Source organism: Drosophila montana, unplaced genomic scaffold (genome assembly GCF_035044405.1).
Source record: "Drosophila montana isolate Dmon_TW-CO22-7 unplaced genomic scaffold, ASM3504440v1 contig_3217_1, whole genome shotgun sequence".
In the NCBI taxonomy this organism is placed as follows: Eukaryota; Metazoa; Arthropoda; class Insecta; order Diptera; family Drosophilidae; genus Drosophila; species Drosophila montana.
Genome location: NW_026998097.1, coordinates 1243735 through 1268795, shown reverse-complemented (window position 1 = coordinate 1268795; position 25061 = coordinate 1243735). Strand labels below are relative to the sequence as shown.

The window sequence follows — 25061 nt, the reverse complement described above, 5'->3', positions numbered from 1 at the left end:
ACTATAAAATAAAAATCGCCATTTAACAACCCAACTGAAATTCCCAATTAAATTCCATTAAATATATTTTGTTGATTGTTAAGCTTTATAGTTAGAAATGGTTTTCGCTATTAGAAACTCAATTTATACCCTGCAAGGGCACATACGGAGGGCAACAATGCAGATGGCAGAGCCGAAAAAGAAGGCGACATATTCTATAGAGCCTGGGCACAGTAGCACTGGCAGAAAGAATGGAACATGGAAAGAACGGAAGCAGTCGGCGATGAGGAGGGGCAGCCTTCAAAAATTGAGTGCAATTTAGACGACGTTGATGGGAAAATGCGTTGAACGTGCTCAAGTTGCGCTCTACGCCTGTGGCCGGGTCCGCATTTAACCCGTTCGCCAGTTTAACAAAGGCACAAAGCGTTGGGAAAGGCGTCGCGACAACCAAAGCAAGAAATTAGAAATAAAAGCAAATGCCTTTACTGGCTGGATGTTTGCTTGGATGGCTGCTCTCTGTTTGTTTGACGAAAGAAGGAACGAAAAAAACGAAATTATTATTAAAGAAGGAAGTGTGTGGCTCAGATTACGACGCACAAATTATGATCATCTGGTTAATTTATGATGAAAGCCAATATTATGGCACAGACCTGAGTAGGGTACTCAAACATCAAGTAGTTAATGTATTTAAATTAATAGGATCATTTTTCAAATATTAAGTTAACAAAGCGGGGCATATTTTGTACAACATTTAAGCATATAATCTTATTTTTTTGAAAACAATTTAAATACATTTATGTTAAAACCAATTGAGAATTACAAACAAATTTTTGATTTAAACTGTGACTTAACACTAAATAGATATTATTTTTCGAAAATCCAACCATTAATAAACTCTTTAAATAAACTCAGCGAAAAGATTAACTAGCAAATGCTATTTTCACAAATTTTCCACAACAGACTGTTGGGTGAACGAAGCGAACATAATGCATATTTCCTGACTAGCTTAAGAAATTCAGACTCAGACTAAGCTTCAGACCATGCCTAATTAGCAGACACAGCGCCTAATCAAGTGGCAAGTAACATTGACGAGCAGGAGGCCTCGATGCTGAGATGAGATGCACCGGCTCTGAGATGCTATCAGATGCCCGCCTTGAAGGCAAGGCAAGGCAAGGCGAAATGCAAGTGGCCACAGAATGGATGTGCCGTACGGATGCCCACTTATTATTCAAAATAGTTAACGCCACCTGATGGCACCGCAAACACGCACACTCACCAAATTAGGTTAGTGGGTGAGACGTATAATCAACTTATGGGTCGCATTGTATTTTGCATAATTAGATAGATGGCGTCCGCCTTGACGCCTTCGAACCACTGACCAAGCATGAGGACCTATTTAAGGACAGCTCTCCTTATGCAATGGCAGCCCGACTGGCCTCCAGCTGCCAGTTCGTCTTGCTTGATGGCAGTTGATTTTTCATTAACGGCTTGTGGTCCGGCTGGTCGGGTTGCTTGGCTGGCTGTGCGCGGTTTTATTCGATTTAATAACTCGCCATCAATAAGGTTAAAGTTCGGGCTTCCTGTTGCCAAGATGAATATAGAAATATTATTTAAAAAAAATATATATACGTGCACTCAACATGAGCTTTATGAACATTAATCTCACGCGATTCCCAGCTGTGCAGCTTAAAAATTCATATTACGCATCCGCCATGTTGTCCTTGTGATTGTGTGTGTGTGTGTAAAAATCACTTGTAGATTAATCAAAACTTTTTGAATATACATTTTTTTAACATAAGCAAATTAACTTGCAGCTCGAGCAAAAGAAAAAGCAAAGATTTTAATAAATGAAAAACTAGTTCAACTGCCAAGAGCTTACTATTTTTTAGCATAAAGCTCAATGCTCCTGGCTAATTGGCCCAATCAAACTGCTGGCAGTTAATCAAACTGCCAAGAGCAGGCGGCAGTCGCCAGTCGCTAGTCGCCAATTCAAACAATTAAAATCATAAAACTCATCGCAAAAGCCGCCAAAGCGAACTGAAATACACAAAGACAATTGTCAAGATACAGGACAAGATAAACGGAACTAATGCGACCCAAGGAAGTGGATGAGTTTGTGAAATTAAGAAAAACGCTCGGAATGCGGCCAGTGTCGAGTGCAACATCCGGTGCATAAATGAAAATAAATACCAAGCCGGCTAGCAAACAAACCAGAAAACGAGAACTGTCAGCGGCAGGAGCAGAAACAAGAGAAGCTAGAAAACTGGAACTGGAACTGGACCTGAAGCCGTAGTAGCTGTGCACTAGCCACCGACTGGCCCACGGCCGGTTGAAGCGACAAATGTTAGCCAAACGGATGTGCAGATTAGGCCAGAACAGTTGTCCATCAGACGTCTAAACAATAGACTCAAACAAAAACAAAGATAAAAACAACAGCAGCAACAATAACAAATCTTTGCAATATGTGCGCCAACAGAGCAACAACAACTCAAACAAAAACAACATCCGGCAATGCGTCGGCTGACCTCATCGGCGGCGACTTCTCTGGCAGCAGGAGCAGCAGTCGTCCGTCCTGGCTGGCGCAAGGACAACGTTTAAACTTGCGCATATTTAAACTTTTGATTAGCTGCTGCCTTCTAATGTGCTGCATTTATACAAATGCCTGGCAATTGTCCATTGGCCATCTGGGGGTCATGGCCGGCAGCATCAAGGGGCGCGGCGAAACGCACCGACTGGACGAGATTGGCGCTGGCTCACTGACGCGCTCCTGGCTAACGCAAAGCAATAATCATGCCAACATCTCCGAATTGTTGGACAATTTGCTGCGTGGCTATGATAATAGCATTCGACCGGATTTCGGTGGTAAGTTTGCCAACAAAAAACTCAAATAAATGGTTTAAGCATGCAAAGTAATATAAGTATAAAAATTAAGACATATCTTAGCCCAACTATCTGAAAAGTATACAAACATTAATTGAAAGATGATTAAAAACATACCTTTAAGGGCCTGCTTTGCGGCTTCAACTGCTGCCCAACTTTAATGGGGCAGCTTTTTTTGTACTTGCCGGAATATCCATCCCTCCTTGGTGGAAATTGTCATCTAAGGCTTTCAGGGTTCAAATAGATATCCAAGGATCCAAGATTCAAGCTTGCTTTGTGAAAAATGCGATTCAAAGATTTTTGGCCAAAGTTTTAAGTTTTTTCCGATTTCCTTCAAACTTGGATTAACCAAATTCCACCCGCAACTGTGGAAAATTGGCGGAAAACTATTAATACTTAACTCATTTGCAAAGATATTTAAGAAAATTCATTCGAGGCGTATTTCACAACTTTCGCAAAATTCAAAACTCCTCAAAAACTAATTTCTTAATATCTATATAAAATATGATTTTGGTTGGAAAATTGATGTCTTAACTTTGAAGCAAAGAACGTGGACTGGGTGAGGCTCGGAAATAACAGCTGGTGAATATATAAATATAGCTATGTCCAACTAGACATGTGACTCTCCTATAAAGGTTTTAAAACGAAGGAAACAATGACAGATACAGCCTATCAAAATCAAAATTATAAGACGGATAGACGATAGGAATATAGCACAAACCCAATTTGCTCTTTTCACTTTCTGATCGGGTATAATAAATACATAAATTGACTGTAAATAAATATAAAGGGAGAATTGGAACACTTGAGCTTCCATCTTTGGGGTGCCATTTGTATCCGGTTCTGTGGTTTGAGTTTTGTTTATACCTTTTTGGCTGTTTACCCTTTGCCAGTTTCCTGTAATCAGCATGCGAGTACATGAGCAGATTCGCTCCTTCAGCGGAAGCGTTTAATGAAGCGGAAATCGCTGCCAGGAGACATACACACAGCTCCAAGGCGACAACAATGATGATGATCACATTGACGATGATGATGTTGATGATGACAGCTCCCTTGGCAAATAGTTAGTGTCAAAATCGACAAGAAAAATAAAAAAAGAAAACAAATTATTTACATACAATTTCATTGCGTTTTCCCCCCCTGTTATTTGCGTGCTTGTTTGTTGCGCCAGGATTCTCGCCCTGCCCCGCAAATTGATAAGCTTTTTCAATTTTCCAAATGGTCTGCACCATAAAAATTTAAATATTTTCGAAATTTAAAAGCCTTGCGGCCGGCACTCAATGAAGCTTAGCGCACATTCTCCCTGCCCCCACTTCTACCCCGGCTCACCAAAAGTTTGCGTTTACGCAACTTAAGCCCAAATTACATTGTTTTAAACACTTCATTAAGAATGGGCTCGGCCGCTAAGTGCTCCACGGTGCAGCGCCATGAGCATGCAGGATATAAGGATACGCGGCATGCAGGATGCATAACGCGTGTTTGCCAAGCTCAACGCCAAAGTCATTAAAAACTGTTCGCATAGGCAAAAATAAAAAACCAATGAAAAAAAAAAACTGCATATTAGCGCAAAATACATGAACATAGAAAGGCTCATAGATGATACGAGTACACTGCGCTTAGCCTATGGAATGGGACTGTCTACCAAGCGGCTTAAGTGTCATTGTTCATAGAGGCAACATTTAAATTCCGTTTCATGTGAAGGACTTCTATGAATTATTCATGTGAGGGAATTATGTCAAATATCCTTGCGCCATGCTGGAAAAGTTTTGTAACGAATACTTTTTAAAAAACTCAAAATACGTTTATAAAATTTAAATATAAATAAAAATTTTCTATATGAAAAATTAAATAAGACTATTTCGAGCCAAACACATTGAACACTATCTTGGATTTTGTATACAAAAGGAGTATCAAGTAAACTAAGATTCCTTTAAAGTAATAATAGGTTATGTTTGAATAATATTAAAAAACTCTTGGCATCATAAAAATCTCGAGTCAATAACATTTCTATACCTAACCAGCATAAAGTATTATATTAGAGTACTATAATAGTTCATCTTTGTTAAAATTGATTAAGCTAAGACAACTTTGTACTCTCTTCTTTTAAGGTCCTCCTGCCACCATTGAGGTGGACATAATGGTGCGTAGTATGGGTCCAATATCAGAAGTGGATATGGTAAGCTGTAAAAAACGTACAATTCTTTTGTATTTCAACATATATAACCCACACACACACACTCACACACACACACACATGCACAAGAGCTGTGGGCCAAAAGTCAGGCAGGAGACACCTTTTGAGTGGTCGCCGCCTCCTGGCGCGCCCATAAGACACGCTCTCAATATGCTTTCATTTACCATGTCTTTTGCAGACCTACTCGATGGACTGTTACTTTCGACAATCCTGGGTGGATAAACGGCTTGCCTTCGAGGGTGCCCAGGACACGCTGGCGCTGTCAGTGTCAATGCTGGCGCGCATTTGGAAGCCGGATACGTATTTCTACAATGGCAAACAGAGCTATTTGCACACGATAACCACCCCGAATAAGTTTGTGCGCATCCATCAGAATGGACGCATTCTGTACTCCAGCCGGCTGACAATTAAGGCAGGCTGTCCCATGAATCTCGCGGATTTTCCCATGGACATACAGAAATGCCCACTGAAATTTGGCTCATGTAAGTGCAAATTATAAAGAAAGAAAAAACCTAAACATTGGATGTTTGCAAGACCCATTTAATGGGTGGAGGCTGGGAGGTGGCCAGGGGGCGAGGGGGCATGGCTGTGCGCTGGCATAATTATGCATAATTGGCGCTTATAGCGCTTTGATGCGCCTTCTGTCAGCCTCATGAATGGCATGTCCGTGGCGACCACTTGTTGGAAGGACAATGAAGCATATGCTTTTAAGTCTGTGATTGTGTGTGTGGTTATGGAAGGACTCAAGCTTAGACTCATAAGCTGAATGCCATGGCATTGAATGTGCTTATGAATGTGAGCAAGAATTGTCAAGTGAATATGTGGGGCTTTGGCTGGGTTTAGGGTTTTAATGGCATAAGCCATTGATAATTATTGCTATTAATATCGATTATATAATGATATAACATGCTATCTATAAGAATTGTATGTACAAATAGCTCAGTGTACAATGGCGAACATCTATACTCTATTTTAGTATTTGAATCAGATTTCTTCTTTAATACTTTAAATGGGGACTTTATTTATTTTTTGTATAAACTATATTCAGTCTCTTTTCGTTAATACACTTCTGAATAGATGCAGCTGACATTTCAATTATTCCTGCCAAGCCAAAAACCTTTCCTGACGTTGATGTATTTTCATCACACAACTTTTTGTTACACATGTAAAATTGAAAAATGGTAACAAAACATTTTGCTAGCACCAACAAAAGCTGCTGTTACTTAACTCTAGCATATATTTAAGGGATACTTATTTTTTTTTGTTGACAACAATTTATGAGCCCAGTTAACTGCTTGAATGCCTTATCGCTAACCTAAATTAACAGACGACACCTGAACGGGGCCCGTGCCACACTTGGTATTATTGCTTCCGATTTGCTGTGAATAATGTTGCATGCAGTCAAGAATTCAATTACCCCGCAACACTCTCCGCACAGCGTCGTCGCTGTTATTGCCTGCCACTTAATGTTGACAATTTCCCATTTGATGCGACGTCGACTCACTGAAAATATTGCCAAAGTCAGCGGAATGGCGCATAGTATCCGAAAATATATATATACATATAAAAAAAAATAGGAATAAGGTAAACCAATCCGCATCCACACATGTCGCAATGTTTGGCAATTTGTGCAGCAAGGCGACAACAACAACAACAATTACAATAACAAATAAAATATCTGGCACGTGTGTTGATAGCAAACCGTTTGCAGGTAGAGTGGAAAAACTGACTGAATGGTTAGCGATGAGGAAAATATGAGGCACTGTGATTGACCCAGTCACAGTGGATAGGTGTTAGATAGTGTTAGACATTAATTGTGGGGTTCAGTAAATTTTTGGCATATTTCAAGAGAATTTTAAGGAAATTAAAGTGCAGCGGAAATTGCATAGCCAAATTCACATCCAATCCAACGCTGTCTGCACTTCTTCAATTCCAAAGGATAGAAATATTCCTAAATGATTTCATTTATATATTTTGAGTGGAACTTTAGTAGCATTGCTTAAAGTGGAGAAGGTCGTAGCTGTTGAGAGTTTTTCTATAAAATTAGTCAAGTATTGACACATTACATGAAGGCTACCGAAGACTACTTGGAAGGTAGTGATTTAAGCCGGGCTACAGATCTCAGTCTACCCGGGTCTAATTTACGAAATATTTGTAAATTGCCGAGACGTTTAGCTAGTAAAGGGGGAAAGGGTACTTGCCGGGAAAAATCACAGCATGGCAACCGTACTAGCTCGGGGGTTTTTCGTGGTTAATGAATGTATTACCACGAATAACCCATAACAATCTGGGACAATATCCACGGGTTCAGGCCGGACTTCTCACACCGGGACTGGTTCCTGAGATGAGAAAAATTATTGGGTATCGCTTTTTCTACATCTATAAAAAGATAAAGACTCCGAAAGGATGAAACTTCTGAATTTATAATAATTTATAATGTTTAATAAAAATAACAATAATAATAATGAAAAAGAATAAAAAAAAAAGTAAGAAAATATCTTGGCTAGATTTAGATTTTTCTTCTATAATTCATAAAGCTGGGTGATATATTTTTCCTTTGAATACTTTTCATGACATTCATTTCATATAATTTTGGGTTATGGGAAGTATATCAAGTATTTATGAATATTAAAATAGTAGACCAGTTAAAAGCAATGAGGGACGCAATAAGTTATAAAAATCAACAGAATCGTATATTAAAACGAATATTTGAATCATCTTCAGCCAGATATCTATTAAGTCCAAGCTAAAAAAGTCCGGGCACAGTTAGCGAATTGAATTGTTGCACCACTGACGAGAGGTGATCACTTTTAATTGTCAATTGTCTGGAATAACAAATGTCTGACGTTGAATTTGCACCCACTAATTTTGTTGCTGCCATTTGGCTACAGTTGGCTACACGACGTCGGATGTCATTTATCGGTGGAACAAAGAGCGACCTGCAGTTGCCATTGCGGAGGACATGAAATTGTCACAATTCGATTTGGTCTATTGTCCGGCGGGTAATATAACGGACATTGTTTACAAGGCAGCCGCTCCGATGCCCCAGCACTACAACAACAAGGACACGTTCTCATCCAAGCAGCCGCCCAACCCCAACAACAAGAACAACAACAACAACAACAACAAAGTGATGACAACTTTTGCGGGTCCGGGTGCCAAAAATCAACATGTCCGTGGCACTGGCTTAAAACTAGACAAAGGCGCCTTCGGCTCGGGACGCGGCGTTGCCGGTGGCGGCGGACTTGTCACGAATCTGGCAGGCAGCATCAGCTTGGAAACGCATCATCCATGTAAGTTGTCAGCTTAGTGTTGCGACTTGCAGCTGTTAATCTGGGCCATCTCCCTTCTATAGCGGAATACTCGATGCTGATGGTCAATTTTCATCTGCAGCGGCACATGGGCAACTTTCTGATTCAGGTCTACGGGCCTTGCTGTCTGCTGGTGGTGCTCAGCTGGGTCTCCTTTTGGCTGAATCGTGAGGCGACGGCGGATCGCGTTTCTCTCGGCATTACCACGGTGCTGACCATGACATTTCTGGGCCTAGAGGCACGCACAGATCTGCCCAAGGTGTCGTATCCCACAGCGTTGGACTTCTTTGTGTTCCTCTCGTTTGGCTTCATCTTTGCGACCATTCTGCAATTTGCTGTCGTCCATTACTTTACCAAATATGGTTCCGGGGAGTGTTACTTTATTATTGAGGAGCTGGACTCGGATTCGGCGGAATCCGAAACGGATGCAGATGCCAGTGGTCAGTCGGACTTTCGTGGCAGCAGTGAATCCAAGATCTATGAGGTAATACCGTTGTCCATGTGTGCCATCAACATGCCAGCATCCGGCAGCAGTCGCCTGGGCATGCTCCACTCCAGACGCACCACGCGTAATCGACGCCACGGACTGGCGGGCTTTAGCTTCTGGCGCTGCCTGGACTGGTTCAGCTGCCGGCGACGACGGCGTCAGCCTCGCAAGGCTACCTGCTCCGATGAGGATGAGGAGTACGACGAACAGACGCAACTGCGCTTCGATGAGGCGCCCTGCACCTCAGCAGCTGCAGCGGCAGCGGCGGCGGCGGCGGCGGCAACAGCTGCACAAAGCCCACCGCCCACAGTGGGACGCAGGCGCATGTCCTTCTATAGACGCGAGGAGCTGGAGGCGCGCCGCAAGGGCAAACGCACACCGCAATACAATTCGGTATCGAAGATAGATCGTGCCTCGAGAATTGTATTCCCATTGCTGTTCTTTCTGATCAATGTGTTCTACTGGTATGGCTACCTGTCCAGGAGCTCGCGCATTTTGGCCAATACGCAAACGAGCACCTGATGTTACCTTTTAGCAATTTAGACACAGTCCCTAAAGAAGTCCAGCGTTCCACAAGGAAGAGCAGCGGCACTGGGAGAGTGTTAAACTATTCGATCAAGGTGATCATTACGGCTTCAGTTATTTGCTCTTAACCTGATTTGCTTACTGCTATGAACGCTTTTTGAGATTTCTTTACGCGCTAAATTGCTAAACATAAAATGCTAAATTTACATATCACAGGACTACAACTTGTACATATATACATAGGCACATAACACTATATATATGCCATATGTATGTGTATCCGATACATCAATATTATTTGTACAGTTAGCCAATAAGTTGCCATTTACTTGAGCTTTTAAACGCTTTGTTAAAATACAATATAACTGCTAATTCTAATAAGTGCTTGTTAAACATATATTTATAGCATTAAATTGTTCGGTTCGCCCAAAGAGCTTGACGAGATATTCTTCTCTGAATATAAATGTGCTGGCTAGTAAATACTTATCAGCAAAAATATAATACGAGCAACTGTTGGTTACTAATAGTAAATAAAACTCAAAGTAAAAGCTGTTGCTATCATAAATTACAGCATAACAATTAAAATAATTAAAAGCTAATGGCATAACTTTAATTAGCATTTCAACTTGCCAGCACATTGAGTAAATATATATATGTATCTGTATGTATTTGTAATTAAATGGAACTAATAATATTATGTACATACCAATCTGAATTGCGTTTCGGTTACAATTCCGCCCAGACAAAGATAATAGCCCACATATGGAAAACACTTAACACAGATTAGATATCTGATAAGCTAATACTATCGCCCTGCATTGTTCATATCATCGGATCACTTTATTGATTATGCAAAATGCTTAAATATATGGCAATAGATTGGCCAGTTTGGGTAGAAAAACATCTGGCCTGGGCAGCTGGGGATTCGCATGCAATGTTTCCAGTTGATAGCTGCCGGTGCCCACCAAAAGCGATTGCAGATTGCAATTTCTGGCAAAGGTGACATCGATTTTGCAGCTACAAAGTAAAACAAATGACATTGATTGGCGCAATACTCGCTTAAATGTGCACCTGCTTACCAGTCGCCAATCATGAGCGTGCGCTCGGGCTGCAAGGCGGCTGCATTGAGCAGCGGCTGTAGCACCAAGGGATTAGGTTTGCCCATTTCCAACGCCTCGCGTTCCGCACAAGCCTCAATGGCGGCAACAAAGGCGCCTGTGCCGGGTATGTGATATGACGGATACTTGTGCACCGCATCCTTGTTGGTGACGAGAAAGGCGCAGTCCTTGTTGCTGCACAGTATGTGACAGGCGCGCGCAATTTTACAATAGCTGAAATGCTCGTCCCAGCCAACAATTACGGCGCCCACATCGGCAACAGCTGCGGGCTGGCTAAATTCGCGCTGTACAAACTCCTGCCACTTGACGTCTTGCTGCAGCTGCTCTGGTTCGCCTGCTCCAAAACTTTCAATGCCCGCGTCATTTAGTTCCCTGGCAATTGCCGCATTTCCAACCACATAAACCCGCTTTGTAATGTCGGTTGTCTGCTTCAGATAGTCCACAATTGTTTGCGTCGGCGAGATGATGTGCGTCTCATTGGGTAGCTGAAAGCCTAGACGTTGGGCGCGCTGCCAAATTTCGTGGCGCGTCTTTAGGCCATTATTTGTAATTAAATAAACTCGTTTGCCGGCACGTGTCTGCAAGGCATTCAGCACATCAGCGGCACCTTCAATAGCCTTGTCATCGTGCCACAATGTAGCTGTTAGTAATTCACATTATTAATAATTATTTCAAGCAATTTTTAAACCAGCGCGCCTTATCATAATTAACCTCATTTGAAAGTTGTTATCGATAAAAGAAACTTTAAAGTCGATATCAAGATATCATTAAACGATATCAAGCTAAACTGATATCGATTAGAGAAGGCATTTAAAAGCCTGGTGGCAGCTCTGCAACAAGTGGGATCTCCCTTCTCCTTCTCTCTCTTTCTCTCGCTCGCACATACACACAGATGGCAAACTCACCGTCGCAGTCGCTGATAATTGTGTCGAAGCTTTGCAACCAGCTGTTCACCTGCTCGGGCTGAAGATCTAGCAAATTGATGGCGCTCGCCTTAAACATTCTGTAATCGCGGACTGATTGTTACTGTTGGCTGTGTTCGCGTGTGTTTGTGCCTCGACTGAGCGTCAACTCAGCGACTCATCGTGATTTTTAAAAGACATGCTGTCTCGCTCACACAAGTGGCTGCGTTGCGCTACAGACGAATTTGATGGATGGTTATTTCGATAAGCACGCGCAGTTTACAAAATAATTGTAGTTTTATTGTAAATTGTACTATAAATTTATGTAATGTTTTGTTAAAAATAAATTCCCTTCTATTGATAATTTTAGTAGCGTCCCTGAGCGGAATCCATTAGCTGAATAAATATGAAAAGCAAATACAAATTAATAACTTCCATGTGTCATGGTGTTCACAATGGCAGGCAGCAGGTCCCCCAATTTTGGCAGGTACACATCTGGTATCAACTTCCTGTCCTCCCGGTTCGAGCTTTGCTTCCACCGCTGCACATCGCACAAACGATGAATGCCCGTGCCCACCAGCAGCGTCTGAAATCCACAATTATATCCAAGAAGAATGTCTGTATTGGCACGATCGCCAATCATAAGAGTCCGCGAGGGATCGATCTTCTTCTGCTTAATCAGCGACTCGCATATGGCCGGATTTGGTTTGCCAATGACGAAGGGTTCCCGCTCCGCACACGTTTTAATTGCATTTACAAAGCTTCCGCTTCCAGGCACAACAAAAGATGGCATAGGAAAGCGTTCATCTGTATTGGTTGCAATGAACAAACAGTTTGGATCGCTCAGGTAGGATGCAGCTTTTGTCATTTTGGGAAAACTGAAATGCTCATCAAATCCGACCACAACAGCGCCAATATTCGAATCTAGCTTTAAATGCTTCGCCATAAAATCGCCCAGATTACCTTGCATAACATCCGGGCCAACGCGCGTGTGCTTTATACCAACTGCGTCCAGTTCCTGTGCAATACCTTCCGAACCAATAATATAGACGCACTTGTTAAAGTTGCGCTGCTTCAGGTACTCGGCTGTTGCATGGGCTGTCGATATAATGCCGTCCTCAGTAATGTGGAAGCCCAGCTCCACACCTTTGGCCAGCAGCTCGGCACGCGTTTTTGTCGAATTATTTGTGCAGAAATAAATGCTCTTTCCCAATTTTTTTAACTGGTTCATGGCATCCACGGATCCGCCAATCGCATTTCCATATACCCACAGAACGCCTGTATACCAAATTATATAATATTCATTTTAATATCTAAAATTGGATCGCCTGTTATCATTATACATATATAAAACAAGCCCCCCAAAGTGTGAAATAATACTCTATAAACTTATAAATCATCAATAATCGTATTTTCGTCAATTGTAGCAGCTTTCAAGTGTCAAGATCGCCGCACCCAACTGACATTGTAATTTGACATTGAAATTTGCGCGGCCACACACACACGCACACCCATAAATACATATGTATTAGGTTTTGACAGACGACATAAAGGGAAAAAGTGACGTGACCGCCTGCTTTTCGGAAAAGTAGTCTTAACTTCCAGAATTACGCAATTTACATTGACCCACAATCCTTCATTGATAAATTCACACACTCACCATCACAATCGGATATAACGGAATCGAAACTGTTTAGCCAGGCAGTGACCTCTACAGGTGAAAGATTCAGCAAGTTGGTGCACGTTTGTTTATACATTCTGTTAGTTTCGCTGTATTTGTTGAAGAGGCGTTTGGACCGGGACCCTTAAATGCCAGTTTACTACTGCAGGTTATCTATTAATTACAAATATTCATTCACTGATAATTTATTTATGTATATCTACTAGGGGATGCGTTTCAGATAGTCTGGTAGCACCGTTACTTATCAGCTGTTAGGATGGTGACACAGCTGCTGAAAAACTACTGCAATTTTTTTGGGATTTTTATGTACATTTCAACGGCAGCTGTTAGATGAAAGCTGCCAACTGTTGGTCGCCCGCGTGCTCAAACGCATTTAAAGAAGCATTGAGTAACACTTTCATGCCGTTTATTATTGTATTTGGCGCTTACATATACAATTAATTACTTATAGTACAGGTTTTTGTTTTGTTGAATCTCAGCTTACTTTCTTTTTTACAAACATGCTGGAAGAACAAACAATTGCAAATAAAGAAAAATACTGTAGCTACACCAAATTGTAAGCAAAAATAATTTGGACCATCGAAAGGAATAACTGCAAGCAAGTAAAATATGGTATATATATATATATGTGTACAGTAGTGGTTCTTGGGATGGAGGGGTAATTACTGGAATCTAGAGCGAAAATTTTGCATTTTGTACCATAATTTGCATTAAATAAATCTCATTAAGCTAGCAATGTAAAACGAACGAAAAGTTTGCTAATTACAATATAAAACTATTTTACAATAATCATAATTATAAATTAAAAACTAGACACGAAACTTTATCGAGAAATTGCATTTAGTGTGCATTAGTGACACATTTGTTTTGTTTTTGCTTATGCTGTGTGTATGTGTGGGCTATGTGTGTGTGTTGTTTGTGAGAGGTAATGAGCCAAGTCTATTAACTAATGGATTTCGCCTAAAACTGTGACATTAATAAGCTACCTGGGCCGCCACTGGCGTTACCAGCGCTGCCTCCAGCGCCACCGCCACCGGTGCCCAATACAGAGCCCAATAACGCCCCACTGGGCATTTGTTGCTGCTGATGCTGCATGGGGAGCTGTTGTTGCATTTGTAGCGACGTGGGAAAACTGTTAAGGCCCATGCCCGCATTCATGCCAACGCCAACGCCCACGCCACCTGTTGCCATTGGATTGGACATGCCAGCGGTGGCACCCATCACTGGTCCACCCATGCCAGCTGCGACAGCTCCGCCGCCGCTGGGAAGACCGATGCCCAGTGCCGCGCCTGGCTCGGGGCTTTGATTCTTCTTTTTGCGTTTTTTCTCCTTTTTGCGTTTCTTGCGTTCTTTGTCATCCTCATGGCGCTTTTGTTTTTTGTGCTTCTTCTCGTACGTCTCCAGGCCAGCAGAATCTACAAAGTTATGTGATAAGCGACACATACATATACATCAATTCACAGGTAACTTACCCAGCAGCGTTGACTCCGGCCCCCCAGTGGTAATTCCGTCTTTGTGTTTGTGCTTTTTGTGCTTGTTTTTGTGTTTACGCGCAGGTGTTGCATATGTGGTGCGGTACTGTTCCGGCAGCTGCGATGCAAAGCAATCGAAATAATGAGCATGAGAGAACCTAAATTATTGAAGTTCAGGCTTACCGGTCCTGGATGCAATCGGAAGCCGGCTAACTGCACTGCAGTCAATGGAAGTAGCTCCTTGCCACCGATTGGTGGTTTTTCGATGACGCTGCGCAGCGTGCTATTTTCGACGGGATGCGTGATGAGGTCATTGATGCCGGGTATGTTGGGCAGAAAGGATGCCAGGGATTCCTTAAATTTCTTTTCCTTAAATTTGGTCAGCGTGTGATGCAGTCCATATTCGGTCATGAGATCCTTGTCGCCCGTTAACTCAGCTTTCGCCGGTGGCTCCTTCATCGAGTAGAATGGACCCGTGTGTATTATCGTCGGCGTCTTACCCAAAGATATCGTCGTTTTCAGCGTTCCCGACGAGTCCTGTCGCGCCACCACAGGCGAGCGACCGCCGTGCGGCGAGGATCTGGGTGAGTCCATCATTATGTTGCCGTAGTTGTTCATCATTTTAGAGATCAAAACGGCAGAGGCGAAGGAGCTAGGACACAGTCAGTTAGTTAGGCACACACACACACTCCCAACAACAACAACAAAGTAGCAGCAGCAGCAGCAACAACAAGGCCAGACAGCGTAGCAACTTTCGCAACTTGCTATCGGATGCTGCCGCATACACAAAAAGCGAGCAATATACGCTCAGCTTGTTATTGCGGCCGCTTGACACTTTTATGTATATTTAATCAATTATTTTTCACGTTTTATTGCGATTTTTTCTATTCAATTTGCAGACGAGACTCTCGCCATCTTGTTGTGTTCGCGTACAAGTGTGCCCAGTTAGCGAATAACTGAATATATACCATGAATGTGATATTATTAAATACCAAAGCCGCTTACAAGAAAGAACGCATTACCGATTAATAATGTAATCGCAAACCAGTCACTATCGATATATTGGCCAGTCATCATCTGCAGTTTGCCGTGTTCTAGCGCAGTATCGTGTATTTTCAGTGGAACATTGAAAATAACGTCAGATTAGTGTTTTTAATTTATAGGGCAACATAATTTACCAACTGACCAGCAATGCAGTCGACATTACGTAGAACTCTGACAGCTGTGGCCAAGGTACAAACACACAATCGGCTTCAATATCAAACGAACTCTCGAGGGGGGTTATGCAATTCTAACCTAAATAGGTCATAACTTTGGCATTAAATGCATTAGTCGATCTTTGTGACGTCAAAAACAGTGCGTACTCAAGTGTCAAGGCCGTTCATTAGGCCATTTATCAGCTGACACAGTTGATATAAAGCCAAATTATAATCAAAATATGTGTGTAAAGTGCCAGCGATTAGCGTAAACACAACAAACAGTAAAAAAAAAAGGAAAACGGAGTGTGACCATCTGCATTACAGTTTAATCTCTTCTTTCCCTTATAGACGCCACTGCGCACCAATGCCGCTATTTTGGGTGCATTAAATTCTCGCTGCTACTCCAGCACACATGAGGCGGACATTGTAGTGATTGGCTCTGGACCCGGAGGCTATGTGGCTGCCATTAAAGCTGCCCAGATGGGCATGAAGGCCGTCAGCGTAGAGAAGGAGGCTACTCTGGGCGGCACCTGTCTAAATGTGGGCTGCATACCCTCGAAGGCGTTGTTAAACAATTCACACTACTATCACATGGCCCATTCGGGCGATTTGGCCAGTCGCGGCATTAACTGTGGCAATGTCTCACTTGATCTGGAGAAGCTCATGGGACAGAAGACGAATGCAGTGAAAGCGCTCACCGGCGGCATTGCCATGCTTTTTAAGAAAAATAAAGTCACACAGCTGACGGGATTTGGCAGCATTGTCAACCCCAATGAGGTGAAGGTGACGAAGAACGACGGCACCACTGAAACCGTTAAGACCAAGAATATACTGATCGCCACCGGCTCTGAGGTTACTCCATTCCCAGGAATCACCGTAAGCGCATGAAAATCGCAGTTGTATTGTCCAGTCTGGACTTTAAGAACATTCGCACTTTTGCAGATTGATGAGGAGGTAATTGTTAGCAGCACAGGCGCCCTGAAGCTAGCCCAAGTGCCCAAGCATATGGTCGTGATTGGTGCTGGAGTTATTGGCTTAGAACTCGGCTCAGTGTGGTCGCGTCTGGGTGCTGAGGTTACTGCCATTGAATTCATGGACTCCATTGGCGGCGTTGGTATTGACAACGAGGTTTCCAAGACCTTCCAGAAGGTACTCACCAAGCAGGGGCTTAAGTTCAAGCTTGGCACCAAAGTGATGGGCGCCACGCGAAGCGGCAACAGTGTTACCGTCTCAGTGGAGGATGCCAAGTCTGGTGCCAAGGAGGAAATTCAGTGTGACACCCTGTTGGTGAGCGTGGGCCGTCGCCCCTACACCGAAGGTCTTGGTCTGGAGGCTGTAGGCATTGTTAAAGACGATCGCGGTCGTATTCCTGTCAATGCCACCTTCCAGACGGTGGTGCCGAACATTTACGCCATTGGCGATTGCATTCATGGACCAATGTTGGCGCACAAGGCCGAGGATGAGGGTTTGATCACCATTGAGGGCATCCAAGGTGGAAACGTTCACATTGACTACAATTGCGTGCCCAGCGTGGTGTATACACACCCTGAGGTCGCGTGGGTTGGTAAATCCGAGGAGACACTTAAGCAGGAGGGTGTTGCCTACAAAATCGGCAAGTTCCCCTTCCTGGCCAACTCTCGCGCTAAGACGAACAACGATACCGATGGCTTCGTCAAAGTGCTGGCTGATAAGGCAACCGACCGTGTGCTGGGCACGCACATCATTGGCCCTGTCGCCGGCGAGCTTATCAATGAGGCCGTTCTAGCCATGGAGTATGGAGCTTCATCGGAAGATATTGCTCGTGTCTGTCATGCGCATCCGGTAAGCTCGAAAATCTATCAATGATATAACTATTGGATTGTAATTTTTTTTTTTCTGTTCTTTCCTGTAGACCTGCTCTGAGGCATTACGTGAGGCTAACGTGGCGGCCGCATTTGGAAAGCCTATAAATTTCTAGATCCAACCCCATTGCACCTTTCTTGCTGGAATTCGATATATTAAACTCTCCACTCGTTTGAAATTCTCAATGTGCAACTGTAACGAAACATCTCCGATCAATATATAGATTACAAAACAATGCTATATAGTTGATGACCTGTTTAATAAGTTTAGAATAAAATTGCGCGCCTATTACCAATAACTATCGCTATTCGTATTTTATTATCGATATTAGTTAAAAGATCGTAGGCACAGCTGCTCGATATATCGAAACAAAACAAAACTGTAAATTCATAGTCAGTATGGTCACTCCTATCATATGTTCAGTGTTGTCAAAATTTAGCAGCAGATCCGAGGTGTTATTTTATTTTATCCAGTGTCAATTAGTTTTCCAATTTTCTATTACAAATAAATCCAAATAGGTAACAGTACAAAATTAAGAACACTTGCAATGTTTCGCGTTGGTAAATTCAATGTAAATCGTGCCAACCGTTTTACGCGTCTCACACGTCGAATGTCGTTGGCCAAGCGTTTGCTCAATGCCAGTCAAATACAATCACCCGGAACTGCTCCCAGAGAACGAATGCCCACACCGCCCACGAGTCAATCCAGCTTAACTAGTAAGTCACAGAAGAAGTCGCAAACTGGCGACCAGGACCAGATCCAGGTGAGTGCTGTTGCTTGTGATGTAATCGAAAAGCTTGAACCGACTCGCATTGCAGCAGAATCAGCGCTGGCCACGGAAAATCTTTAGCGGCATTCAGCCAACGGGCTCACTGCATCTGGGCAACTATTTGGGCGCAGTGCGCAAATGGACGCAGCTGCAGAAAACCCGTGAAAATGTAACCATTTGCATCGTTGACATGCATTCGATTACTATGCCGCATAACCCGCCTTTGCTGCGAGAGAATATCTTCACGATGGCTGCCACACTGCTCGCCTGCGGCGTTGATCCCGCCCAAAGCACGCTGTTCGTACAGTCCGCCGTGATGGAGCACAGCGAACTTAACTGGATACTCAACTCGCTTACCACAATGCCGAGGCTGGCCCAGCTGCCACAGTTCAAGGAAAAGTCGCGAACTGTGCGTGAAGTGCCGCTGGGCTTGTTTGTCTATCCGGTGCTGCAGGCGGCCGACATTATGCTTTACAAGTAAGTGCTTGACTAGTGCACAATGGTGGCAAATCGTTTGCCCATCACCGTCTTTGTCTGATTTTAGCTAATTCCATCTGTTTGCCCGCAGAGCTACCCATGTGCCCGTTGGAATCGATCAACTGCAACATATACAACTGGCACAGCATTTGGCACGCAACTTTAATGCGCGCTATGGTGAAATGTTTCCGGTTTGCACTCCAATGATTGAGGAAAACGATGGCTCTCGTATACTGTCTTTGCGCGAACCATCCAAGAAGATGTCCAAATCCGACCTAAATCCCAAAGCCACCATTCATTTAAGCGATTCACCTGATCAAATCAAGGAAAAAATTAAGAAGGCCATCACTGATTTCACTTCGGACATCTCGTACAGTCCCAAAATTCGGCCTGGAGTCAGCAATTTGGTCAATATTCATGCTCTAGTTACCGGCCAGGACATTACGTCGGTGGTGGATGAGGCCAAGCAATTGGACACGGCCAAGTACAAGGAGCGCGTGGCCGAGGCGGTCATTGAGCATTTACGGCCCATACGCGAAAAGATTAACCTACATTTGACCAATCGCAACGAACTCATCTACATGCTGGAGATGGGCTCTGAGAAGGCGCGCAAGACTGCCCAACAGACCATGAGCGAGATCAAGCAGCGTCTGGGCCTGGGCGCCAATGCCATTCTGCCGGCATCCGTGTATGTGCCGCCGCCACTGCCGGATCACTCCAAGTTAACTGCTAGCCAGCGTCTGGCCAAAGGCGTACTTCATCCGGACGCCCATCCCCACAGCATGCCGCACTTCGAGCAGCGCTGCGAACCTAGCCACGTCGCCTCCTCGAGCATTGGTGGCGATGCTGGCGATGCGGTCACCGGAGAGTCAACAGCCAAGGTGGGTGCACCGCCTATCCGGTGTATACGTCGACCTATTGTGCCAGTGCAGACGATGCGCGTGGAAAAGTCCTTTAATCGAAGCCCCTCCCGACATATCTTTAAACTGGACACATTCAATGTGCCAAAACTTGGCTTTCGTGATACAAAGATGAGTTCTAGTAATAATCGGTCGGACCAGCGAGAGCGGCGAAATTCTTCCTTGGGCTTTGCAGCGCCCTCTTCTTTGAGCGCGGTAAATAGCATCTCTGGCTTTAAGTACGGTAACTCGAATCCCAGCCCTTTGGCTTCCATTACAAGCCAAGTGAATGCAGCTCATAAGCAGCAGGAAATGGTTAGCAGTCTGGCCAACAGTTCTTACTATAAAGCGGCTTCCAGCTCCTTTAATAGCAAGTGTCCCAGTGTGGTCAATGTTGCAGTCAACTCCGCCCCCAACCGTAACAATAATAACGCTACCAAAGCGGCTATGTTGGCCAATGCTACCAGCTCCGAGAGCGCCACCAGCTCCAACGCCACAGCCAACACAACCACCAGCGGCAGCAGCAGCAGCATAACGACGACATCTCAAGACTCAAGCGATACTACTGATGAAGATGGGGAACAGAGTGTGGAGGATCAAGAGGAGGAAGATGATAGTTATGCCACTGTCCCGTCAGAGGGCAAGATGGAAAAAACTAATTAGTCCGGTGTAAAATCCTAGCAATTGCTTTTAGTATAGTCTTAAATTACTTAAATCGCTTGTAATACATCGTGCTTATGATAAAAAATGTTGAACAATTATGTTGCCCCATTTTTTTTTTCAAATATGCGCGCCAATTGAGTTTTGCACTCAAAATGGGCTTAACGTTATGCTATTACGATGTTAATTAACAGTTTTAGTATTTATACTTGGTGCTATCGGAATTATCGATAGTTTGGCATTTTGCTTGTTATCAAATGCGGTCATAATGGTCAGCTACCTTAGTATTTTCGTTTTATATTTTGTGCGGTTCGGATGTGCGCGCGGGTAAATTACGTCGTTCCGTATCGTTTCCTCGCCTATGCCTGTGCCTGTGCCTATGTCCCGGTGTGCGTGTGCTTGTGAAGCAACAAAATCACAACCTAATGGTATGCAAATTCGTTGCCAACGTTACGCACGCGTAAAAATACGAAACCCAAGCGTTTGTGTATTCATAGAAAAAGCCGCAAAGTGTAAAATATAAACACGGCCCGCGCGCCAAGTGAAAGTGCAGTAAACAATTGCACAAATTGCAACATTTTGGCCAACACACGAAAAGTACAAAATTCAACGCAGCAATTATTTAAAAAAAAATATAAAATTCAACAAATTTCTCAACTACCTGTTCTTCAAAGTTCGTCGGAAGCAGCAGCAGAAACAGCAGATCAAGAAAAAGGTGCGCAACAACAAGAAATTTAACTGTTGCTTCTTCTCTACTGTATGTGATCTCTCTCTGTGTGTGTGTGTGAGTGTGTGTGTGCATGCTTTTACAAAAATGCATTTCATATTCTGCTACATTTAACGGTTATATGTACGCACATACGCAGCGCAAAAGAAATTTAGATAAATATTTTGCACAACAGTTTTAACAGGTGCGTTTTAACTGTTTTAAATAATTTGGAACAGCAGCTGTCGACTGTTCTCTATTTGGGCTCATTAGCGGTAGATCTCATTAGTCAGGGCATGAGAGCTTAAAAGTTTGTCGTGCAAGTTTGTCATGCTGTCCAGCTGTTCGTTCATCTGTCACACGATTAACATTTTTGAATTTGTTGGTGTATTTAATTAAACATTCTTATGTTAATCAAGAAAAAAAAGGCTAACATTCTTATTCATTTTGTTATTTCTTTTCTTGGAATGTCTTTTTTTCACACGCAATGTTATTACTGTTATTGATTCTCAAACTGTAAGCGGCTGGGGCTGCATTGGTTGTTCAATACATTTCATTTTGTCGGCGTTTTTATACTCTATTCAAAATGTTAAAATACTGAATATTGCATTTGTGAAAAAATGTATGGCATAAATCAATATATTTAAGAGTTCTATATTTTATTTCACAATTTACAGATAACAAATTAGTGTCTTGGAGTTACAGTTTTAGAGCAACTACCAATTGCTGTTTTTTCTTTGTGAACAGAGTATTGCGCAGTCGGCTGCACAGTTTTCACTTGATTTATGTTTTGCTGTACGCGCAATTAAGTAAATGACTTGTCTTAGTTTTAGTTTTAGTTACAGTTGTATACGAGTTAGTTGTAACATTTGCACAAATGCGAAATTCGTATTTGCTTTTTGTTGTTGTTGTTTTGCCATTTTGCTGCTGCTGTTGTTGGCTTAGCCATGTTGTGCCAGTTGGCGCCATCGCTGACGTCGACGTCGGCATCGACGCTTTTTGTTTGGTTTATTGTTTTCTCTGGTTTGGTTTGGGCTTTTGTGTGTTTGCCTTTGAGGAAGTTTTTTTAAATAACCTGCACGCGTTTAAAGTAGATTAGGGGTATATATTGTAAGCAATAGGCAGTTGTCGATATCCTTTATCCCATAAAGAACAGTAAAAGCTTGCACGCTTACAGATGCTAATAAATATCTAATAATAAGCCTAGTATTTAATAGTGCGGTGCATTGCAGATTTGATTACAGGGTATTTCCTAGTCGGGCACGCTTGAATGGTTAACTCTATTTTCAGTGGTTGTTGCTTTTAATTCATTTGCAGAGATTGTGATTGCAACTTCACTATCAAGCAGCAATCGCAGCAGTCGGCGAGGCCGGGGTGGGGGCAAGAATGAGACCAAGTACAAGTACTTCCGTCTGTTGTTGCTTTAGTTATGGCCACCTGCGTGCAACAGGAAACGAACAGTCTTAGGACATGGCGATGCGACACTTGAGGCTGCGTTTTGGTAATGCGAAACCCACTCAAAGATGCAGCAGCAGCAGCCGCCGCAGCAGCAGCTGCGTTCATCCTGTTTTTCTTCTGCTTTGCTGCTGCTTTTCATTGCATCACTTTTTGTCTCGTTTGTTTCCTCTTCTTCTTTTGCGTTATGCATTGTAATTTGATAGTTTCTCATTTTTCCTCAAGTCCATTTGGCCCCTGTTAACATTGCTTGGCGCTCTAAAATTACAGCTACCCCTACCCCACGTCTCCCCTTACTTTCAACTTCTCCATATCCATCTCTTTCACGCGTTAAGCTGGTCTAACGGTTCTGCTTTGCTGTGCACTTTGCATATTTTCGCTGCCCAAAATTTGTTCGTCGTTCTTGTTGTTGTTGTTGTTATTGTTGTTGTCGGGCCTTGGCACAGTTATGCGGCTTGGCCATGTTTTGTAGTTGTTGTTTCTCTTTTTGGTTACTTGTTTGTCTTTTGGCTTCTGGGCTTTACTTCTGCATTTGCAGTTTGGAGTTTCTTTGGGCTTGACCTGTTGTCAGTTGATTCATTTTCAAGTATTATTTAGAGGGACGAAACAGGGTATTGAAGTAGAATACCCTACATGATTACGCATGTGCTTTGTATCGTATCCAAGTCTAATCAAATTGGAAATAATATTAGTTTAGATCTGGTCAAATTATAATAGTTATTATTAGTTAAGATCACACAAAATATTTTCTACAAACTGGCTTTGAATCGAACATAAAACTCGTGGGATGCGAATCCATAAAAAAACAAAACCCGAACCGAATGATATACACATAAAAATAATATTTAGGTTAAAAAAAACTTAAGTTAATTCCAATTTTTTTTTATTTTCAATGGTATTCACAAAAACCAAGCATAAAGAATTAAGAAAAAAGCGCTACAGTTATGAACTTTAATCAAAATGCCATAAAAAATTGAATAAATTATTCATTTGTAATTCCCATTAAAATAAATATACATATTTAATTTATTAAGTTTTCGCAGAACTTGAACAAATGCATAAGTAAATGCAAAAGGAGTGAGGGAAAAAAACCGCAGCTAAAATTATAATTAAACATTTTGCCGCATTTGAACTTCAATTCGATACGATTCAAGGCAAACAAGTTGAGAAGATTTAATTCTGTTTTTAACTTTTTATTTTTTTTTTTTGTTTATAAACAAGTCAAAGCGAGAACTCGTGCCAGTTGTATTTTATTGTTGTTGCCAAAAACGAAAGAGAAACAACAAAAACAATTGCCTCGACGAGTAAAAAAAACGTGTCAGCAGCAGCAACAAAAACTGTGGCAGCTTTTTAAGCTTGAGAAGCAGTCAATAAACAAGAGAAGATGTTTAGAGACCGCATAGACAGACGATGACATCTTCAATTGAGTTATAATTGGCTGGAAAGCCACTTGAAAATGGAAATGCAGTCGTCAGCAAACTAGGCCAAATGGTGGCATGCACCACCTGCCTTGGTTCAATGCACCATCAATGAAAATGTGCATGGAATTGATCAAATGTGTGTTGGTAATTAGTTCGCCTAAAAAGGAAAACTCCAAGGCATGTCTAATGCCAAGTCGGCTACCTCGGGCACGTTGACAGGGCGACAGTTCTTTGTCGCGTCGCGCAGCCAGACCTAAGTAAACAATTGAGTTGGGCTGGGGTGAGGTGAGGTGAGGTGAGGCAATGCAAACGCACACGAAACGAACTCAAAGAACTTTAAGAACTGCAACGACTTTAAACAGGTGTCGACCACTCTGTTGTTGCTATTGTTTGTAGTTGTTGTCATTGTTGTTTATATTTGTATTATATTCTTTTGTTCTGTCATGTGTTGCGGCTTGTAGTTTTGAATGTATCTCACAGACACAAGTACGTGGCAGATAGGCAGACGAACGGACTTCCGCATTTCCTTAAGGCTGAGCGAGACATATTTAAATACTTGGGGACATGTATAAAAATTACTTTTAATCCTCTTTGCGCTTGAGAAGGTCACAATGAAGTATACATAACATTCATGAGTATCATCTAGTTTCTCAGCAGTCTTAAAATTTTGTACACTCATCGGCAACAGTCGGTTCAGAACACTATATCATTGGTTCAGAACAGGGACTATCCATCAAAAACATTTTAATTTTACAAAAAAACCTTTTTTGCTTATCAAAAGTTAACCAAACTGAGCTTAAGCGAGTTTCACTATACTTCTTCAATATATATCATAAAGCTGCCTCAGGAACAATAAATCTTAAACTGAGCTTTGCACAAGGAACCATTCGATATGCTCCTTTCATATGAGCAAAATATTCTTAGCATCAGATGAAATATTTTTAGAATTAACTGTTTCCGCCCATATTAGTCTTGCGGTGAGAATCTTGAAGATAAAGAATAAATTTTCGTTTATTAAACCCGCATTTGCCACCCAAGAACGTATCAAATAAATTCTCATAAAGATCTTTAAAAATGATTTTAA

At 42.4% G+C, this 25061-nt stretch overlaps 7 protein-coding genes across 11 annotated transcripts in view; 4 read left to right on the top strand and 3 right to left on the bottom strand.

Annotated features, from left to right (window-relative positions):
* Positions 1–1658: 1658 nt before the first annotated feature.
* Grd (Glycine receptor) lies at positions 1659–10032 on the top strand. Its single transcript, XM_064689248.1, has 5 exons — positions 1659–2841; positions 4968–5035; positions 5232–5535; positions 7945–8346; positions 8409–10032. Exons 1-5 carry the CDS (start codon positions 2442–2444, stop codon positions 9371–9373), a joined length of 2139 nt encoding a protein of 712 aa, XP_064545318.1. The 5' UTR covers positions 1659–2441; the 3' UTR covers positions 9374–10032.
* A 162-nt stretch (positions 10033–10194) lies between these two features.
* On the bottom strand, positions 10195–11589 carry LOC135433251 (glycerol-3-phosphate phosphatase). The gene is made up of 3 exons (XM_064689267.1): positions 11400–11589; positions 10456–11134; positions 10195–10393 (listed from the first exon to the last, which is right to left on the bottom strand). Exons 1-3 carry the CDS (start codon positions 11494–11496, stop codon positions 10237–10239), a joined length of 933 nt encoding a protein of 310 aa, XP_064545337.1. The 5' UTR covers positions 11497–11589; the 3' UTR covers positions 10195–10236.
* An 85-nt stretch (positions 11590–11674) lies between these two features.
* On the bottom strand, positions 11675–13312 carry LOC135433250 (glycerol-3-phosphate phosphatase). Its single transcript, XM_064689266.1, has 2 exons — positions 13057–13312; positions 11675–12674 (listed from the first exon to the last, which is right to left on the bottom strand). Exons 1-2 carry the CDS (start codon positions 13151–13153, stop codon positions 11821–11823), a joined length of 951 nt encoding a protein of 316 aa, XP_064545336.1. The 5' UTR covers positions 13154–13312; the 3' UTR covers positions 11675–11820.
* A 154-nt stretch (positions 13313–13466) lies between these two features.
* On the bottom strand, positions 13467–15500 carry MED19 (mediator complex subunit 19). The gene is made up of 3 exons (XM_064689264.1): positions 14733–15500; positions 14550–14667; positions 13467–14492 (listed from the first exon to the last, which is right to left on the bottom strand). Exons 1-3 carry the CDS (start codon positions 15168–15170, stop codon positions 14038–14040), a joined length of 1011 nt encoding a protein of 336 aa, XP_064545334.1. The 5' UTR covers positions 15171–15500; the 3' UTR covers positions 13467–14037.
* Positions 15501–15619: 119 nt separating this feature from the next.
* On the top strand, positions 15620–17825 carry LOC135433248 (dihydrolipoyl dehydrogenase, mitochondrial). Its single transcript, XM_064689263.1, has 4 exons — positions 15620–15782; positions 16097–16624; positions 16691–17569; positions 17640–17825. The coding sequence occupies exons 1-4, from the start codon at positions 15741–15743 to the stop codon at positions 17703–17705; spliced, it is 1515 nt and encodes a 504-aa protein (XP_064545333.1). The 5' UTR covers positions 15620–15740; the 3' UTR covers positions 17706–17825.
* Positions 17826–18017: 192 nt separating this feature from the next.
* Positions 18018–20496, top strand: TrpRS-m (Tryptophanyl-tRNA synthetase, mitochondrial). Of its 2 annotated transcripts, none has more exons than XM_064689250.1 (3): positions 18018–18353; positions 18412–18836; positions 18928–20496. In XM_064689250.1, exons 1-3 carry the CDS (start codon positions 18138–18140, stop codon positions 20396–20398), a joined length of 2112 nt encoding a protein of 703 aa, XP_064545320.1. In that variant the 5' UTR covers positions 18018–18137; the 3' UTR covers positions 20399–20496. The 2 variants fall into 2 exon arrangements, with proteins under 2 accessions (XP_064545320.1, XP_064545319.1); XM_064689249.1 differs by having other exon boundaries at positions 18409–18836.
* A 200-nt stretch (positions 20497–20696) lies between these two features.
* Positions 20697–25061, top strand: part of nuf (rab11 family-interacting protein nuf) — a 56048-nt gene continuing 51683 nt past the window's right edge. For 2 of the 4 annotated variants that reach the window (XM_064689256.1, XM_064689255.1), the window contains exon 1: positions 20698–21110. The gene's annotated coding sequence lies outside the window, so the exon portion shown is untranslated. Of the gene's footprint in view, positions 21111–25061 lie in introns of all 4 variants that reach the window. The other 2 variants (XM_064689253.1, XM_064689257.1) reach the window with 2 other exon arrangements.